The following is a 17969-nucleotide window of genomic DNA, read 5'->3' as shown; positions in this document are numbered from 1 at the left end:
TAATTTTATTCGACTGTCATATAAGTGAGAGGTTTTACCAAGCTAAATTAGGCTAAAACCACCAGTGAATACATACACAAGGAAATGTCTGTTCCATTAGTTTGATGTGTTCGAGCTTTTAATGAAGGACTTTCTATTTTGAGATCGGTATTTGTGTTATTTTACTTTTAGTAAATGAATCCGAGCTCGTAGATTTATTATAAAATAAATATTAAAGTAAAAGTATGCACAGGGGACACAAATTGAAAGAAACGTGCACCTTTCATACAAGAAATTCCATATGTGAATTATGGTAGAATTTGATTTATTTAGCATACTTAGTATTTAGAAGGTAAAAATAGATATGCATTAATTTAGTTCATTTAGATATGATTTTGTTGAACATCGGCTTGTTTTTTTGTCGGGTTATTGTCTCTTTAACACATTCCCCGTTTTTATTCTCAATTGTATTGTGTCCAATAATTGTTTTAAATGAGTTATTACCATATCTTTACAGACAATTTAGTCAATTATATATAAACGTTTGATACGGATACAAACTAGAAAGTATTAAACAGTTATATCTACCTATAGAAGATAGCATCTAAAACCAATCTAAAAGATCACAAGAAAAAAGTGGGATATGATCAAGTACTGAAAACATTTTGATACTTATGATCACTGTATATATTTGATAAGATCAACCACTATTCATTGCCAATATACTAAGGAAGCATCAATGAAGAAGCTGTAAATCGTTTTATCTTTTTTTGTCAAATGAATACTGTGATGATTGTGTTATGCATAATTCATTTTAACAAAAAACGAAAAAGAATATATAAAGGGTACCAGTAAGCAACAAGAGTTACAACAAAGGCATGTCAAGTCAAACAAGGGAAAGACCATTTGAATTTAAAAAAAGGGGGGAGGGTGTTATTGTTTCCCTAAAAAAAAAATTAGTTTGAACTTAGAATATTTTTCAAAATTCGAATTTCGAAAAAGGAAAAAGGAAACAACTTGTGTCTGCTAAAAATAGATATGATCCCTAATTTGATGAAAAAAATATTGGTGTAGACGACAAAATAAAAATTGAATCTAGATTTTAAGCAAACCTGTTAAATTAAAAAAATAATTAGTTGATTGATAGCGTCAAACAAGATATTTTCCAGACTCAGACATAAAACCATACCCACCACCACCCTCAACTTTTGAAGTAAAATGGTTGCGTTCGATCCAGATTGATTTCAATGCCAAACTCGAATTAACTTGTATAAAATAGTCTTTTATTTTTTGCAAGAAATTGTCTTCATCAGGTATGTTTAATCACAATGGCATGATATTATGTAGACGGAACGCGCGTCTTGCGTATCAATAAATAAGCCTGGTACCTTTGATATCTGTTTACACAACTTGGTCGATGCCACTGCTGGTAGACGTTTCGTCCCCGAGGGTATCACCAGCCCAGAAGTCAGCACTTCGGTATATTAATTTTAGGTAATTTTTATAAATTAACTGTTTGAAAAAGTATGAATTTTTTAAAATACTAAAGATTATCTTATCCTAGACATATATTACCTTAGTCTTATTTTGCACAATGTTTTTGCAATTCAGATTCTCAATGCTTTTCAACTTTATGCTTGTTTGGCTAACGATTGTGATCTGTGCGTCAGTGATGAGTCTTATGTAGACGAAACGCGCGTCTGACATATCAAATTATAAGCCTAATACCTTTCATAACTACTTACACTTAAAAAAAATGCATAATTTCGTGTTCAATCATGTATATTATCTAGTTCGAATTAAAAGAGACTTAACAAAGGTTTTCAATTCGTACGATTCGATGTATGAGATTTGAACATCGGTAGACTAGTTTTACTTTGATTTTCATCTATTTATGAAATCTACGAAAACAGGTATCCAACGAATATAAATCATTCCGTAGCGTTCTTCTTAAACTATCTGTTTAAGAACAATGATGTGTAAGTCTTACGTGTACATGATATATAAACATATATATATATAAATACAAAAATATACAATTATTGTTCATGTGTAACATGCATAAATGTACAAGACTATCACATTAGACATTCCACTGGGAACTTATCTTTCTGCACAACTATACTTCCTGGTTTGAATATTCTGCAATAGATTCGCATTAGTATATTCTTTTCACTAAATTTTACATTAAAGCCAACAATTCAGAGCAGAAGTTGTTTCACCAAAAGAAGACAACCCAGAAGAAGAATGTTGGTAACTGTTGATGTAGCCGAGCAGGTCATACTGTATTTCTCATTCTGTGTGCTTTTAAAGTAATCTACAGTTTCTCTTGTACATTGTCCTGCCATAGAGTTTGACATGCAGGACATCAATTCTGATTGGATTCTGAAATAAAATTATGCAGAGGTTTTCATTTATTGAATACAAATATAAATAGCATCGAATATTGATTAGTATTCAACATGTTTTATTATGCTTGCATAACACTAAAATAATTTAAAGAAACTCAGACAACATGATGTATGTGATTATATAATCCATGGCAATACAGTCCGTGATTAGGTAATTCTACTATGTGGTGATATTTACTACCAATGAGAGTCTCTCGTGGTCTGTATATGACTTTAAGATAATATATTTACATTCGAATAGTAACATGAAATTGTAAGATACTGGTTTTTAATTTCCAAATTCTTCATAAAATAGTTTCAAAGTTGTCATGATATGTTTTGATGATGGTAGTCTGATTTTAAACACGAAGCACCTCCTTATATTAATTTTGAATTTGATCTTTTGTCAATTGAGGAACATTCCATACCGTTAAGAGCAAATGATTTCTTAGTTTTAAATTTCTGTGAGGTTTGAGAGTTTTCTCTTCTCAATTGCACTGCACCAATTGAGAAATTATGAATAATGCTTTCAGTCTTATCATTTTTTTTTTGGGTATTTGATCTACTATATGTATCTAAAGATCTTTTATACTGTACTCATTTTCTATTTACTTGGAAGTAATAAATCAAGTTTGCAAATATTCAGCGATTATAATATATGTATATATGCATACGATTCTAGATATGTTGTATAACAATTATAGCTTCCAAGGTTTCTCGTCGACCTTCATTGTGTATTGTTTATTCTAGGGACGATAGGAAGATTAACTATGATCTATTCTAATTATGATAACGGTAGTATGCATATATAGTTTGTATAGAGTATATCGCGAAAACATCAAATATTTTTCAGGTTTTGAAATCAGACAGAATAACAGAAAAGGACTAAGTATTGTCAACTTTCGTCCAAATACTTGACACTTGACACTAAGAAACGATTTGTATTTTAAAACGATTGTTTCTTGTTTTAGATAAACTTATAAATGTACATAATGACAATAAATACATACGAGCAATCTGATGAGTCTTTGTTTTCTGACTGGGCCTTCTGCATCGTTTTCTTAGCACATTCTGACATTCCTCTTGCAACGTGTGGTTTTGAGAGACACTTGATAAATGATAGCAGATCTGCAACAATTAATTATATTCGATAATCTTCAGCAAAAAAACAATGAAAAAATGTTGTAATGCATTACAACCTTGTTAAATTATTGTTTAGATGGCTTTTAAAAAGTAAAATCACAAAAATACTGAACTCCGAGGAAAATGAAAAATGAAAATACCTTATCAATTTGCAAAATCAAAAGCTCAAACACATTAAACGAATGGATAACAACTGTCATATTCCTGACTTGGTATAGGCAATTTCCCATGTAGAAAATAGTGGATACAACCTGGTTAGCTAGCTAGAACTTTCATTTCTAATTTCAAGATTTCCTTTTTTTCTCGAATAGTCTGTATACACTCCGCTTCTAAATTTTCAACTGTTGCGCTCAGTTGAGGATATTATATGCCAAATCATATTGCACACGTGACTATTGTCTATTCCCCCTATCATATCATTTGATAAGACCTCCTTGAAATTGAATGGACGAAAAACCATAATGTATTGCAACATATAGCTCTAAAGCCTTAATTTGGACACTAGGGGAATTTTTCCGCTTATGTTAAAGAATAATAATCTGACGTGACTTAGGCACTTGCTTTTATTTATCAATGCAAATTCAATAACATATCCAGGTATTTAACCGTTTGGTAGGTGCTTTCTATGACTTGTCATATCAGTATGTTATCTGCGGTTGGCACATTTCTAATTATAAAATCTTATAACGGCTTAATAAACATAGGTGGAATTTAAATGCTGTGATTGTACGTTGATTTGTCCTTATCAGATTTTTACGGAGTAAGTACTACATTTGTACTAACAACAAAAACTTTTGACTAATTCCTGTTTCAATCAAATAACATGTGCGATTGTCCTAAACAATTAATTCTAATTTCATTTCAAGAATTCTGTTATCTTTTCGTTTGTTTTTTAGTATAAGAAGATGCATTTTTCAGAATAGTCTTCATGAGAAACGTTCACATTTCAATGTTAAGAAACAAAAAGTAGAAATACATACATGTAGACTATATGAATAAAACATTAAACAATATCACTTTAAGCAGGGGGATACGATAGGCTTCTGTGCTTTAATATGTTTCATGGTATTGTTTTTTGCCTCGTTCTTTTAAGTTCTGTGTTCTCATGGTTTGCTGTTACATCACTCTCCCAAGTTTAAAAAAAACGGAGTTGACTGCGCACAAACTTTTCGCATATCCGTTTCAATTGTTTATCATTTTTGATGTCAGTGCCTTTTAAGGCCGACTATACACGATATGTTTTTTTCTAATTTTTGAATGCCTATAATTGCTTATATCCACTTAATTAATATGAACTACGGTGGACAGTTTCCTCATTGGCAGTCATATCACATCTGATTTTTTTTATTGTATACGGCTATAGATATAGTATCACTTTATATTTTGGTAAACGTTTAAGAACATGTTCTTGGATGTATAAGCGTTCCTGATGAAGGGAAATCAGAAAGTTGCTTTATAAAGTGTTACTTATAATGCTAACATTTTTCATTGAACAACTTTTTATTTGGTCAAACTATTCTATTTATTACCAGTAGTTTTGAACTGTAAAAGTCTTTCAACAACACTTATTCTAAGTACCTTGTTTTCTGGAACAGACTTTGTTGAACTCATCTTTCATTTTTTCCTCTGAAGGGTTATACGACACAATCTGTGAGAGTGATGAACATCCGGCTACGTTCTTTGGGTTGTAGCATTTAGCCAAGGCATCAGAATTCCTATTATAAATATAAGACAACGTCAAAATATTCTTCTAAAAGGACAACCTTTGTACATCACATTCATTATTAAAACAAATGTGCCTAAAATAGAAGTCAGGATATTATCTCCCAGTGAAGTGCATATAAATAATTACGGAAGCTACCATTGGATTTGTAAGGGGGGACTAAGATCAAACATTTTGTCTTGCATTTTTTCATGTTATCTTTAATTTGTCCTTCGTTTTTATTTTTCACTCTAATCTGCATTTGTTTTATTAGATATCAACAGACCAAAGTATCAAAAAAAAAAAAAAAAAAAAAAAAGAAAAAGGTTCGAATATATGTGTAATTACTAGACAGACACAGGATACATAGGTCCATGACACCACACCTGTTTCTTGTCGAAGTAATGCAAATATTACAAGCAAGACAAAAACATAATAAGATTGAGATTTAGCATCATTAACACCAGACATCTTATCTGAATAAGAAATATCCTGCATCTGCATTGTGTATTATTTCCAGAGGTCATTCAGAAGACATCATACTAAGTACATTGTTTGGCATTTAGAGCATATGTTGTAAGGTTACTAATACATAGTCTTTTATCGAAATGAAAGTACTGCTTCGTGTATAAAGCTTAATGTATACTTACGCACATATCGCATCAAGGAAATGGATGATGCTTTGTTCGTTTGTTAAAGTAAAGTTTATATGGTGTAGCTTGCTTGAAAACTTGTCCATACACTGTGTCATACCCTCACAATCAGACCATGCTACATCAATAGATACTGTTAGAATAACTAAAGCTGGAATAAGAATATTACAAAAATAAATATGGGTGATACTGATTTTAAAAAGCATTAAAAGCAGAAATATGATATATATATATATGAACGTCTATGTGACAGCAACCAAACGACACAAGAGACATATACAAGTCAGAGTGTTATGCTAAACAATAGACATGCATGTTCATCATTATATAATGTTTCGCGATCTTTATCGTCCTATTACTCAAAAGGCTTTACTCAAGTCTAGTACCGTGCGCTCGAATCGAGCCGCGGGAACTTTGTAATGATTCGTTTCCAAACATTTGTAGATCTAGCTTAGTATGTTTGTATTTAAGACGAATTACATAGAATAACTTCAATAAGACCAGTGGTGTCAACATGGTTTGACCATAGATTATTTAATGGAGGAGGTTTCTTTTAGAAAAGTAACCACATATTTAGACGTAAATATATAGGCTCTGTTCGGCCTGGTGATTGTTTGAGAAGACAAACATCTTTGAAAGTTACACTACAGAAACAAACCCTTTCACTTTAAAAAAGTAAGTCATATATACCAGGAGTGTGGAAATATTTGTTGTGAGCACTTGTCCCTGGGCAAGTAAAACTAAAACATTTACTTGTCTGGAAAAAAATTACTTGCCCTGATGATCCCAATAAATATTGAAGTATTTCTTGTCAGCTAATATATGATTCTTACTTAGCACTGTTGTGCATCACAAACAAATGAAATCCATTTGTTTATATGAGTAAGAAAATTAGGAAAGTAGGAAATGGGTTAACATCAATGGGACAGAAACCTAACAGCAAACCAACCAATGAAATGACATTGAAAGGACAATTTTGCAGCGGTTTTTGAATAATCAAAGAGCTGAATAGCTCTGAGGGGAAAGACGGCCCTTGTTTCTATTTCATGTTTTTTTTTTGGGGGGGGGGGGGTTATCTTTTGATAGTCTTCATATAAAGAATGAAAAAACAGAAGAGCTAGAACATGTGGAAGGTTGACACTATTGGAATCAATTGTTGTTTAATGTAATTTCTAAATCTAAACATTCAATTAAAGTTGATAGTTAATTATCTAAAATTCAACTAGTTGAATTCTGTCATTTAACAACAACTACAATCATTTTTGAAATCTTAATAGTGTACGACTGAACTGCAGGCTAGGGCCATTTTCCATTTTTTGTGACAGTACTCTTAAGATTTTTAATTTTTTTCTTAAGAAAGTTAGGACTGAAAAATCTATTCAGTTTTAAATTTCCATTAATAAAGTTCCCAGTTACATCTCTCATGACAGGGATACAGGTACTAATAAAAAAAAAATAACAATATGATTGATGTAAACTGTGTGAAGCTTGTTTCCAAATCCTACATTTTGAAATATTTGTAAAATTTCATGAATAAATAGGTTTAAGCTACAAAATGCAACATTTGTATTTTTTTTTGTAACTATTACAATGATTATGTTGGTACACAAAATTTAGTTTTAATGGAAGACTACTTATCATATACTAAATGTCACATTTTAAGTGTATTTCAGTGGATAATTAGCTCATAAATTGAGGTGCTCCTGAATTGGAGGAAGATTCTCAAAACAGAGTTTTACAGAAAAAAAAGAAAAGATCGTTTCTCTCCCCGATCTCATGTAGCCCCTCGGATTTCCTGTTTACTTTGAAAGTTGTTGACCTACAAATTAAAGTATTGCATGTTGATGTTTGAATCATCTACAGCAAACATCATTATGTTTAAATTTAACAAATACTATTTTTTAATAAGTGCACAATCTTTGAGAATGATTTAAATAATCAGTGAAGGATATCCCTGCTTATGCGTAGTGTGGCATTCCAACAATGACGTCACTATAAAATATAATGTAGGTTGGATATATCTAGAATATCTCGTCATACTGATTTTTCCGGATTGTAAAAGAAACGTAAATAGTGTAAAGGAGAGCTCAATATACGATAATTTCGAGAGAAACAGAAGGGAAATGTGTAAAAAAAGTGTTTAAAGTCAATTTATTCATTTGTGTCTCCCCATCTCATCATTCTCAGTAAGATTTGTTGGGGGGGGGGGGGTTTCCACACTATAAAAACAAAATGAATGATGTGAGGGAATGTTACTCTGGTCAACCCCATTGGGGATTGACGGCTTGAAGCCGTCTTCCCCAAAAATTGTAGCCAGTAGTTACGGTACATATACTAAATTTGAGGACAGTGATTGAAGAAATGTAAACTAAATAATAGATAAACTATTGATTTTGTGGTGTTTCTCTCAACTGACACACTTGTTTTTTTCTTGATTATTAATTATTGTCTTGATGGGCAATGAAAGTGTCCCTTCTATTTACCACTTTGACAACAAATAATGCTGACCTTTCATCTATAAATAAGACAAAAACTTAATTTATTTTCCGAATTTCCATAGATAGCCAGGGGCAATCTGATATCCACCATGTCTGAAATTCTTGACCAAAAAAAGGAAAACCATCAACTTCAACTACAACATCAATGGTCATATCCTGGAATCAGTCGCATCAAACCCATACCTAGGAGCTGAACTCACCAACACCATGTCATGGGACAAACAAGTTAACAAAGTTGTCACCAAAAGAAACAAAGCACTAGGCTTCATACGAAGAAATGTTGGATTATGCCCAGAGGAAGTCAAAAAAACAAGCATATCTTGCCCTTGTCCGACCGCACCTTGAATACGCTTGCAGCGCATGGGACCCAAACCTACAAAAACATATATCATAATACCAGATTGAGATGGTCCAACGCCGTGCTGCACGCTTTATCAAAAGCAATTACTCAAGAGAGCCTGGAACAGTAACAACTCTTCTAGAAGAATTAAATCTAACACCACTAGAAATAAGAAGAAAAATAGCACGTATAACGCTCTTTCATAAAGCCATCCATGAAAGAGCGGCTATACCTATTCCAACGCACATTATAAAGCCAAGAAGAACGTCGAGACTCCATCAACCGAACACTAAAAGATACGTACAAATCAGGCCAAACAAAGATATCTACAAATACAGTTTTTCCCCTAGGACCATCAGAGACTGGAATAAGCTACCAGATGAACTATTAGAGATCGAGAGCAGTGAGGAATTCAAGACCAAACTCACCAAGCTCCTCTGTAGTGGCTAGCAACACAAACAATATATACTAGTAGAAAATGTTTTTAACCTGCACCTGCATATAAATTTTTAGCACAATTTTGGAACCATTGGTTGTAAATATAGAAAGTTTATTGTCATGTTGGAAGACGTCAAAAGTTAAACTATACTTGAGTGATGGGTCGAAGTACCCTTTTCGAGTGACGACATAGCTTCGCTATGTCGTAGATGTACATGTAGATGTCTTGCTTCCGTTTTTTTTTTAAATACTCTGTTTCCTCCATTTGCATTTAAGGTTTTCTACTCGACTCATGACTTTTTTTGTCTTGCTTGCCCAGCTTTTTATTTAGTATTTATCAATCTGAATCTCGATACAAAATTTAAAGAAATGACACTTCTGGTAAATGATGAAAAAAACCTAATCGACGATCCCGGGTCAATGGACAAAGCCAATTGATGCAATGTTACGCAACTCGAGTTCGCATACTTATTTTTTTTTTGTAATTGATCTATTTCCGGTATCATGTAATATTTATCGTCATGAACATTGATTTTACTTGCTGAACATTGGTTTCTTTTACATAAATTAAACATCTTTATACGTTTTGAAATTAATTTTATGTTTTTGTTGGATTTGAACTTTGTCTTATATATTTTTTTACTTGTCCACGGGCAACCAAGACAAACATAATTACTTGTCCGGTTGTTCAAATGTCAAGTCGGGCAAGTCGGACATAGCATTTCCACACCCCTGTTATAATACTATTCATTTAAAACAGAACTGTCACAACTGGATATATATAGTTTATATTCAAAGTTTCATTTTAGGGACAACAAAAAGGATTTTGGAAATCTATATGTTTCCTGGAATCAAACAGTGTGTGAAAGTAAACCAAAATTTAAGTGGTATGCTTGACATATTTAAAGGGGTACCACAAGGTTCCATCCTTGGACCCATCCTATTTAATATTTTTATTAATGATTTGTTCTTTTTTGTAAAAAAATGTTCTTTATATAATTATGCTGATGATAATACTTTGTCAAAGTCTGGAAATTCCTTACAAGATGTAATTTCTGCTCTTGAGGAAGACAGCAATTATTTAATACTGTAACAGTGGTTTATCCAATAAAATGCAGGCCACCACAGAGAAATTTCAAGCTATCTCTCTTGGCAAAAAAAAAACCACACGATTAAAAGATTGTGTTTGATTTGAATGGTATTTCCATATCATGTGAGGATGAGGCCAAGTTAAACTACTTGGGGTTACGATTGATTTTAAATTAAACTTCAATTTACATATCTCAAATATTTGTAAAAAGACTGCAAGGCAATTAAATGTTCTGAAAAGAATTGGGAAACATCTAAACAAACTAAGTAAACTTACAATTTACTACTCTTTTATTATGTCAAACTTTAGTTACTGCCCTTTGACTTGGCATTTCTGTGGGGGACCAAAATACCAGAAAAATAGAAAAAATACAAGAACGAGCGCTTCGATTTATTTATGAAGACCATCACAGCTCATACGAAACACTCCTACAGATTTCAAACCTTCCATCATTAAAAACTCGTAGAATGCGCTCAATTGCCTTGGAGACCTTTAAAATAATTAATAAAAAATGTCCTTTATTTATTCAAGATTTAGTTGTAATAAAAAATAATTCTTATAATTTCAGGTATGTAAACACTGCTGAGGTACCTAGACCTAGAACCTCAAGTTATGATAAAAGATCCTTTAGATTTGAGGCAGCACAAGTATGGAACTCACTTCCTAATGAGGGTAGACTCATGACTTCTTTTGACCAGTTTAGGAATTACATAAATTCCTGGTGTGGGGGTCAAAAATGCTACTGAAGTTCATGTCGTGTCCACCCAGTGCTGTCTCAAAGCTGAAATTTCTTCTTTTCTTTTTATAATGGCCTTTTGCTCTGCTTTTTATGCATTTATTGAATATACCTGCCATTAAATGATAGTGCTTATATTTATTTATTTATTGTTTTTATGCTTTTAGTCTGTTATATTTTATGATCTTCAAGTGATTTGCTGATTCCCCCGTTTCAATGCACATAGAGGCGCTTGCCACATGAACTTTGACTCTAGAGGCTCACAAATCAAATAGTTTTGCTTTCATTATTTTGCATGTTTTTTTTTTCATTTTTATTTCATTTTCTATTTGGTAGACTAGTATTTGCATGATGCTGCATGATTTTTTATGTGATAGTCGGTTAAAGAGCTCACCAGAGCTCATGTTTTGCTTGTTATTATGTATTTATCCTGCAATTGGGTGTCCTACTATACAGATACAGCCCTACAGATATCGCTATGCTGTATCTGTATACTATACAGATATCGCTTTAAAGCTCCGCCCACTGCCGGACTGAGTATTGTTTGAACCTGTGTGACCTCAGAATGTGTATTCCAGTTGCATTCCAATGACGATGACAATTGTCGATTTCAAAACTTGAATGTGTATGATTGTATTACAAAATCAACTCAATTTCAGCATGCATGTTTATTAAAGTTCAAATCTGAAGCGTAGGACAACTCGTACACTTCTGTTTCAAATTTGACAATGTTTTGTTATTTCTTTTTACTGTTGAAATTAGTTGTTATGTTAAAATAGATAATTATTCACCTTGAGCGATGTATTATTGTTGACCATTTGAGATTCTTTTTTTTGCGAACCCGACTTCAGCGTAATGTGTGATTTTGATATTACTACGCGGGCCTCAAGGGATTACAAATTGAAAATAAATACTAAATGTGTTAGTTTTTGTGTCTTTCAAAATACAAACAATATACAGAATTAATTGCAGGATAAAGACAATAACTGTTTAGTGTCTTTAAATATCAGTTGTATTTGTACTCGGCTCGAAACAGGTGTAGTAGCTCGCTAAAAGCTCGCATACACCTTGTTTCCTAGCCTCGTACAAATACAGCTGATATTTAAAGACACTAAACAGTTAATGTCTATATATATGCCGACTCTAAATAAAATTTACTTACCTACTTACTTACATACTATCAATACTGTTAAATTAAGGTAAATAGAAAAAACCAATTCTTAGACAAGTGCATGTACTTAATGAGTGACAATTGAACCACACACCAGATGATTAGAAATCCTAAATGAAAAGAGATTCGACAGAGGAAAATCAAGTTTTACAAATTAAAAAAAATAACAATTTGCCATTTTTTCTTAAATTAACCATGATTAAGATGGACCAACGGGTGTTCTGACTAAGCTACATACGAAAATCAGATACTACTACACACACATGCAACAAAATATTCAAAGGAACATCATATTCAAAGGAAACATCATATTCAAAGGAAACATCATATTCAAATGGAAATGAGAAATTCTATACAAATAAAAATAATGAAGGGTAACTTACTAAATGAGAACAAGGCCTGGCAGAAAAACTGCTACAGATAATAGATGGATCATTAACAAAAACTTAATGAGTGAGAATACATGTATACCTATATAAACACATTATACCTAATCATCTGCTATGTCGGTATAATACATTTGTATGAGAATTAGAAAATAGGATAATAGTTTAGAACCGCTCATGAAAAACTAGATTTTCTTAATAATATGTAGTATACATATTTTGTCTTTTGTCGTTTTTTTTATTATGTTGTTGCTAATTCATTATCAACATATCCATCGCTCTCCTTGACGATGTTAGTATTCATCCTAGTATACAAAAAAGAAATATCAGCTAATGAAATGTGATATATAACCATGAACACAGTTAACTTTACGTTGACAAACATATTTTGTTTTTATTAGTGGTGAAAGCCAGAGTACCTGAAGATAACAACTGGTCAACGAAAGGAACGATCGCAACCGTTTTTAAGATTTAAAGCTCTTGTCGAAACTGGATCCGAAGTCACAACCTTATTGTTAACAAGATAGTATTTCTGGTAAACGAACTATCGAGATTACGGCCTACAAATGAAACAAAGTTAAATGTAATTAAATTGAAATTCGACAATCAAAACCGGCTAGAGGCTCTACAGAGCCTGTGTCGCTCGCCTAGGTATAGGTGCATTTTTAACAAAGGACACTCTCCTTTATGGTGGACTAGATTAGAATTGATAACACAAAATCTCAAAAAAATTTTGTCGAGCATGATTTCTGTTCACAGTTTCTCTCTACCTTCTTTAGGTTGACCAAAACCAAAAAAAGAAAGAGTATAACATATTGTCATTTGTCACACCTATAAAGAACCTAATTACGATTTTGGCCAAATTTTACTTAATTTTAGGTCTTTCAGTCCTGCTATTTTTTTATATATATATATATATATACTTGAAGAGTGTATCTATCCTTTATAATTTAACGATTTCAGTCAAAAACGTAAATTATTGACAAAAATCTTCATTTAAGAGCAAGAACTCCAATAAAGATTTGACTGGCGATTTCGGCTACCTTAACTTATTTAAAGATCTAGTCTGGTTGATTTTTTTTTTAAAGTGGCTATCTATCTATAATTAAAGTTTTCAAGATATTAGGTAGAACACTCAAAATAGGTGATCATTGTTATTAGAGAGTAACAACCTCATTGAAGAATGAACTGATGATTCCAGCAAGAAAACTTGTTAGTAGATCTTGTCTCACTGATGAGTTTTGCATGTTTAATTTTCTATCTTTCTATAATAATAGTGTATTCAAAAATTAACCAACAATGCCAAAAATTGATAAAAATTGTCATCTAAGAGCAATAAATGAGGAATCGTCAGACAATTTTCAACGATGGACAATAGGTTGTAGATCTTGCCATGATGGAAATTTTTGTTAGCTTAAGTTTCTATTTACTTGCATTTTACCATACGTTCTGATTTAAGCATTTTTGGTGGGCAGAAGGTGTCATCGAACACGTTTTTAAACCAGATACCGTATTGATGATTGTGGGTATTTAGTTTTTGGTCCAGCAGTTTAAGAAGAGAAGATCTTTTGTAAAAGTTCAAACATAAACTACATTTAAAATTATCTACGACGAACGTCGACATACGACAACGACAGACGACGGACGCTTAAGTTATGAGAAAAGCTCACTTGACCACATTTCTCCCACCAGAGGTATTAATACAACACTTATTTTACTAATGACTTTATGTATCTATTCTTAAAGAGTCGTTATTCAAAACCTCAGATTATTTCTTTATATTAAAGACATATCCAACTTTAAGAAACATAATTATCAAAAATCAGTAGTATGACTTTGTCACTTATTTTCGTAAATATATTCTTCACGTAGTAGTAACATACATCATTTAAAATCTGCTTAGAAAGCTTACTATAACAAACGTATTACTGATGTAATTATTTATCTCTGTTAATACATCTTTTGTCCTTGACCTGGGACCTAATGCCAACAGAATGAATAGTACTAGTTACCACAGGTCACATTTTTCAAACAACCGTTAAAAGGTTTCATTATCATGTTAGGTTTTAAAGATATTGTCAGGAAACGAAAATGTTTTCTCAATTTCTGTCATGAATTGTTACTGTAACCTTGACCTTTGGCTGGTGACCTTAAAACCTACAAAGGTCTTTTTAAGCATACGGGGCACGAGCAAACATAGACTACATTTAAAATTATCTACGGTTTTACTTTGGCTGAGGGGTTGAACCTGAAGTTTCTTAATTTATTCACTGATATTTGAGGTAGATCAATAGTATTTTGGTATTGAAAAATATCACGGGACAATAATAAAATCTTTTAAGGTAGAGGACGTAAAAACCGTGTCAAAATTCATTCAAACACAGAAATAAATAACCGGTAAAAAAAAACAACGAATCGTTAGTTATATTTTACATATATCATTCTCATTATTTACTGCTGTTGTGACAAATATATGAATATATCTATCAAAAGCACTCAAAAAAAGAGAAATATCTTAATAGATATAGTGACAGAAATTATAAAACGCCTTGTCATTTTTTCATTAAATATTATATAAATCTATTTTAACGAGGATTTTAGATAAATGTTATTCCAGTTTGTTCCTCACCATGTTTTTAAACTACGAAATTACTCTGTAGTTTTTTGTTTAAAACAAACTGACTGTATTTGTTTCCGAAATGGAACGTACAATTTGGTATTTAGGAATAATATAATAATATGATTTTTTATTAAACAAGCATGGCCGACATGACTTAAAAAATCACAATATAAAACAATACATTAATGACTGAAACCGTCTTACCTGACAATTTTTGAAACATTACATGTAGTACAACTTTAATTCTATAACGATTATTTTTAAATTTTGTTGTTGTAAAATCATGACTTAACTGTAATTACTGTTTGTACAGAAAATCATGAATACCAATTGGAAGATTAATATTTTTTTCTTTTCAGACATTTTCTTATAATATGTTATATTATTTTTGATAAATTATTAAAAAAGGGTAATTAAAGTTAAATTATGAATTGCCAAAGACTATAAAGTTTAGCAACCATTGTTTTAGATCAGCTCTCTTCAAATATTTTTTTTTTTCGATATGGTAGTTTACTTTTACGAATTGTGTGGGACTTGGATGGAGAGTTTTCTTATTGGCACTCATACCACATCTTCTTATATTATTCTGCTCATCATTAGTCAGTGATATGTTCTAATTATTCACGCATTTTACTTTGCAATGACTACAAAGGTGATAAATTTTAATATATACAGCCTCCTCCATTAATAACTGCTGTTTCCTTTGAATCTAAAATAAGATAAAAGATAAAACAAAGGTTTGAGATTGAACGCAAATGTTTGCGTTATAACGCAAAGATAGGAAGAAAAAAAAATGTGTGGCGCTAATACCCTTCCGTACCATTCCCTATGTTGAATGGTGGTTCTTTAGGTACTTCAAGCAATGATCGATCGGGTGATTAATCGGGAATGTGAATTCCTACTGGAAGATGTGGGTTTATAGGAAAGGGAACGGAAACCAGCTTTGCAACAGGTCACATGGCGATCCATAAATGAGTTGTTCCCACTGGGGGGCTCAAAATGGGATTTGGGTACAGTTGTGCAGCTGGGATTTAAACCCCTACCCCAGTTCATATATCGAATCCCTACCTATACATATATTTCACAGTGAAATCATAACCCATTTATATAAACTTTTTTCAATAAAATTCAGCAGATGTGGAAATTATAACTACAAAGAGTTTGGGAAATTCGGTAAAGATCGTTGCACAACAAACTGAACAATTATGACCCATTGATATAACACAATTGGTCAATTACTACCTATTGATATAAATCCTCGGTAAATAATAATCCCCATTGACATATTTGACGTATCAAAAAAGGGACCCATTCCAGCAGCACATATGTATATACCTTCATAGGAAGAGAACCCCGTCGGCGTTGCAAATGACCTAAACGAGCAGAGCGTGGCTCTACACGCATACGACAAATCGATTTCAAAATCCGCATTCTGGCTGGACATGACTACGAATTTATACATTTCGCACAGCCAAACGGAAACACAACTTTGGGAATTTTTTGACCATTTTTCTATATACTATTTTACCATTTCGGTTTGAGTTGATACATAATGATTATTGATTCGAAATAAATGCAGAAAAACGTGCACAAAGGACTTAATTTATAATTGATGCAATCGTTTAGACTGATTAAATGTTTTCTTGAACATCATAATCACTCGTTTCATACTAGGTTTCATATGACTTTTTGTAAGTTGTGAGAGATTTCCTTCTCTTGGTTTCATTATCATGTTAAAAGAATATATATGCACTGAGCTCATTTCAAGTAATTCTAGTCAAAATTCACCTTGAATGTAGTTTCAAATTTGTGTCAACTCATCTAAAACATTAAAGGCGGAACGTGTATGGACTACACATAATAGATCTTAAAATTAATCAATGTACTGAATATGCATGAAATACTTGCCACGCGACAAACAGTCAATCAATACGAAAAAATAATACGTTGCTATTGTTAATAAACTGATCTTTAATATCAATTATGGGAAGTGAATATCTATCGATTGCATAAAATCCCTCTTGCGTAACTACTTATACATAAAAATAACTGCTATTTTGACCTAGAAACTACTGCACAGGCGCCTCATATCTTGAACATTCATGTTAAATTGAAGATTAAAATGTACTTAAAAAATTATAGGTAAAAAAGATGCAAATTAGTGTAAGTAAAGAAAAACTTACTTGTAAAAGTTTTAAAATCCATGATGATTAGATTGTCTATCCAGTACTCTTGGTTATCAGTATATACACAATACAATAAGTCTAAGATCAGTTTATCATAACAATGAATGATGACGGGACTCTGGCTTTGTCACAACGCATTAGATGATTGAATGGAAATATTACGGTCAGCTGTACGCGTCAGCTCTTCAAATACGTACGAGAATATCCTTCATTATTACATGCAATAATTTTAAGTTGACACAAACTTCAAAATATTACAAAAAAAAAAAAAACCACAACAACAAAAAACACTTTCAGCCTTTCAACATCACGTAATTATGTAAATGTTTAAGGAAATAGTTAAAACCCATCAAAAGCATTGATTACTGAATTAACCACATTTATAAATGTCTTAACGTATGTTCCGCATAATAACGTAATACGATCCATCTTAACTTGTTGAACTTTTGAATAATCCCATTCTAATACATGTAATAGGTTATCAGAATATATTGAACGCTATGGGAAGCTCTGTGTATATTCTCGACCTTGCTACTAACATTCATGCTGTTATAAAAAACACACACCTTCGAACATAATAATTATGTATCGCTATACCACCGGCACGGGTGTCATTCGGTTTAACGATGGAAATGAA

At 32.0% G+C, this 17969-nt stretch overlaps 1 protein-coding gene across 1 annotated transcript; it reads right to left on the bottom strand.

Moving 5' to 3' along the window:
- Positions 1-1845: 1845 nt before the first annotated feature.
- Positions 1846-17499, bottom strand: LOC143084970 (uncharacterized). The gene is made up of 5 exons (XM_076261066.1): positions 17330-17499; positions 5865-6018; positions 5091-5227; positions 3380-3497; positions 1846-2364 (listed from the first exon to the last, which is right to left on the bottom strand). The coding sequence occupies exons 1-5, from the start codon at positions 17349-17351 to the stop codon at positions 2181-2183; spliced, it is 615 nt and encodes a 204-aa protein (XP_076117181.1). The 5' UTR covers positions 17352-17499; the 3' UTR covers positions 1846-2180.
- Between the last annotated feature and the right edge of the window lie 470 nt (positions 17500-17969).

This window comes from Mytilus galloprovincialis, chromosome 8 (genome assembly GCF_965363235.1).
Source record: "Mytilus galloprovincialis chromosome 8, xbMytGall1.hap1.1, whole genome shotgun sequence".
NCBI lineage: Eukaryota > Metazoa > Mollusca > Bivalvia > Mytilida > Mytilidae > Mytilus > Mytilus galloprovincialis.
The sequence above is the reverse complement of the archived record's forward strand: the minus strand, read 5'-3'. Positions and strand labels throughout refer to the sequence as shown.